A 3,121-nucleotide genomic window follows, 5' to 3' on the forward strand; every position below is an offset into this window, starting at 1 on the left:
GGTGGTGGGGGACGCCCATCCGAGTGGATCAAAGAGTTTGGCTATAGCGGACAGAACTTGCCGCTTTGTTTGCGGGATTTCGAGAACTAAGTCTACGCGGAATTGGAAAGCGTCAAGCGCTGGAGTCCAAGTTATGCCTAGAATCTTTACGTTTTCGTCCAACTGAAGATCACGGTGACACGCTAAACCGTGGTCCTCAGACGGAATATCGGAGAGTAACTCCGCCCGATTGCTCGCCCATTTTCGCAATGTAAATCCTCCGCGAGACAGAAGCTCGCAAAGTTGTTTGCGAGCTGTTTGAATTTGCGAAATGGTGTGAGCACCGAATAGAACGTCGACGTAAATATTATCCCTAAGAATCGAGACAGCGATAGGAAATGGCTCGCCTTCATCCGTTGCGAGCTGTTTAAGAACGCGGAGCGCGAGGTATGGAGCGGAGACCATTCCGTACGTTACTGTATTAAGTTGGTAGTCGAGAATGTCGGCACTCTCATTAGGCCTCCAAACAATTCTTTGAAAGTCGCGATCGCGGGGATCTACCCAAATTTGTCGGTACATCTTGGCGATGTCCGCGCTGTATACGTAGCGTGGTGTACGCCAGCGAATCAGGACAGCCGGCAAGTCTGTCTGTAGTTTCGGACCTGCATGGAGATGTGAGTTGAGAGATGTTTCGTTGGAGGTGGGACTTGAGGCGTCGAATACGACCCTTAGGCGAGTCGTGGCACTAGACGTTCGAATAACGGGATGGTGGGGAATGTAAACAGCGAGTGAATTTGTCGCGGACGTTGGCTCAACTCGCGTCATGTGGCGTAAGGACTCGTATTCGGCGAGGAAATCGGAATATTCCCTTTTGACTTCAGGGCACGAATCGAGTCTCCGTTTGAGAGAGGTCAATCGGTGCACGGCTATCGACCTCGAGTGGCCTATCTCGATCGGAGATTTAGACTTGAATGGAAGGCGAACGGTATATCGTCCGTCTTCAGTGCGCGTGTGAGTCTGCTGAAAATGCATTTCGCATTGTTGATCGAGCGGGGAGCGCGCTGAGACACGGGGGGGCTCCTCAACCTCCCAGAATTTTCGAATCTCCCGTTCTAGAGAGCAATGAAAGGCGCGAATTTCATGACGCGTAGACGGTCGGTTTGTCGTTGGTCCCGAGATGAGCCAACCGAGATGAGACTGTTGAGCAATCGGTTGACCTTTGAGCCCCTTACGGACTCCGCTCTGTATGATCTCGCTGTAAATGTCCGCGCCGATAATAACATCGATCGGACGTGCTCCGGTAGGATTGTTGTCCGCTAGGCGCAGTTTGTCCAAGTGGATCCAATCCGGAACTACCTTTTCCCGTCGCGGAGTGTACTTAGTGAGGGATGGGAGGATAAAGGCGAGGGCCTGAAACTCCGGTTTGATTCGATCCCGTGGAGATATAAAAATGGTAGTGGCATGTCGGCATATGCCGGCTGACGCTCCACCAACGGCTGAAATGGTGGTGCGAGTGGGGTTGCGTTTAACGCGTAAGGATTGCGCGAGTCGTTCGCTTATGAACGTAACTTCGGAACCCTGGTCCAGCAGGGCCCTGACGGTTTCGGTTCGGTGATCGCGTGAGCGGACAGAAACCTCGGCGGTGGCGAGTAAGACCGGCGTGGGATCCGCGTCGGCGGCGATCGCATTCATCGCGGATACTTGTGAGTTGGCGGGCAACTCTCCGGTCGTATTCGCATGGTCGGATTGATCGGGCGTCGGCGTAGCAGTTGAGGAAGAGATTGACTCAGAGTGCAAAAGCGTGTGATGTTTTTGCTGGCACGTGCGGCACGTAAATGTGCTTGTACAATCGCTAACACTGTGCCGAGCACTCAGGCAATTATAGCATCGATTTGTCTGCTTTACTAAGTCGCGTCTCTGAGTCGCACTCTTGCTCAAGAACTTGGTACACTTGCTCAAGTAATGAGCGCCTTTGCACAATGGGCACGCTACCTCTTTTGATTTCGTCGCGGCGACGTTGTGTGCCCTGGCCTGCCGAGGCTTGGCGGACGCCGCGGGAGCGATCTCCTCGAGGGCAACAGCGCGCGAGTTTATGAATTTCTTAAGAGTTTCATACGTGGGAATCGTGTCTGAATCGTCGGAACAGCATTTCAATTTCCACGCTCTTTTCGTCGCGGGATCTAGTTTTTGCGATACGAGGTAAACAAGTATATCGCTTAACTGTTCGTCCGAGCTTCGATTTAGTTGCTTCAAGGCGGATATCGCGCGCTCCGCTTGATCGCGTAACGCGTGGAGTTCAACGGTGGACTCGCGGGAAACCGAAGGTAAATTGTAGAGTGACGCAACGTGAACATCTATTAATTTTCGCTTATTTTCAAAACGAGCAACCAGTGCGTCCCACGCTGTTTGGAAGTTATCGGCGGTAATGGAAATTCCGGATATAGTATCGCGAGCGCGACCAGTTAAGCTGGATGCCAGAAAATGCATTCTAGAGAAGTTTGAAATGTCTTTATTCGCGATGATTAACGATTTGAATCGGTCGCGAAAAGTCTCCCAATCAGCCGCGTCCCCGGAGAAAGGAGGCAGTTTGATCGGCGGAAGATGCTGTAGCGACAGTGATGATGATGCGGAGATCTCTGATACCGAAACATTAGCAGAGGTTTGGTTGTGTCTCACGATAGGCTCGAGGATTTCCAATTGCTCAGTCATGTAGTCCAGCGTCGCCAGAAAAATGTCCTCGTGCGCGTCAAGTTGACCCTCAGCAAAGTACGGAATTGTCTCTCGCTCGGCTTTGGTGTACTGGCTCGAGAGCGCGGCGTGTCCTTGCTTGCACTGCTGCCACGTCTCCTTCAGCGACGTCATTCTCGAACGGATTTTGGCGGGAGTGAAATTGTTCCTCCCGATCTTCCTGAGATTGTCCAGGGCCTTGGACACGGAATGGAGCAGCGAAAGCTGCATCTCTAATAGTTGAGGCATTTTGCGACTCACTCGTGCTCGGTGCTGGCACAAGGATTGATAATGAGCTTGGTGGCGTCGCGATAGTACCTCGCACTCAATGTAGGTAAGTCTTTGTCTTAGAACGGTTTGGCACTGCCCGAACGGCTTGTCCGGTCAGCTTCCGATCCGGCTCGAAGGACCAAAA

At 52.3% G+C, this 3,121-nt stretch overlaps 1 protein-coding gene across 1 annotated transcript; it reads right to left on the reverse strand.

Annotated features, from left to right (window-relative positions):
• Positions 1 to 61: 61 nt before the first annotated feature.
• Positions 62 to 2,955, reverse strand: LOC105566186 (the record flags this gene model as incomplete). The annotated part of the gene is made up of 1 exon (XM_012019992.1): positions 62 to 2,955. A coding segment is annotated over exon 1 (2,894 nt), but the record flags the coding sequence as incomplete, so codon positions are not given.
• Between the last annotated feature and the right edge of the window lie 166 nt (positions 2,956 to 3,121).

Source organism: Vollenhovia emeryi, unplaced genomic scaffold (assembly GCF_000949405.1).
Source record: "Vollenhovia emeryi isolate VEMERY1.0 unplaced genomic scaffold, V.emery_V1.0 DF943295.1, whole genome shotgun sequence".
In the NCBI taxonomy this organism is placed as follows: domain Eukaryota; kingdom Metazoa; phylum Arthropoda; class Insecta; order Hymenoptera; family Formicidae; genus Vollenhovia; species Vollenhovia emeryi.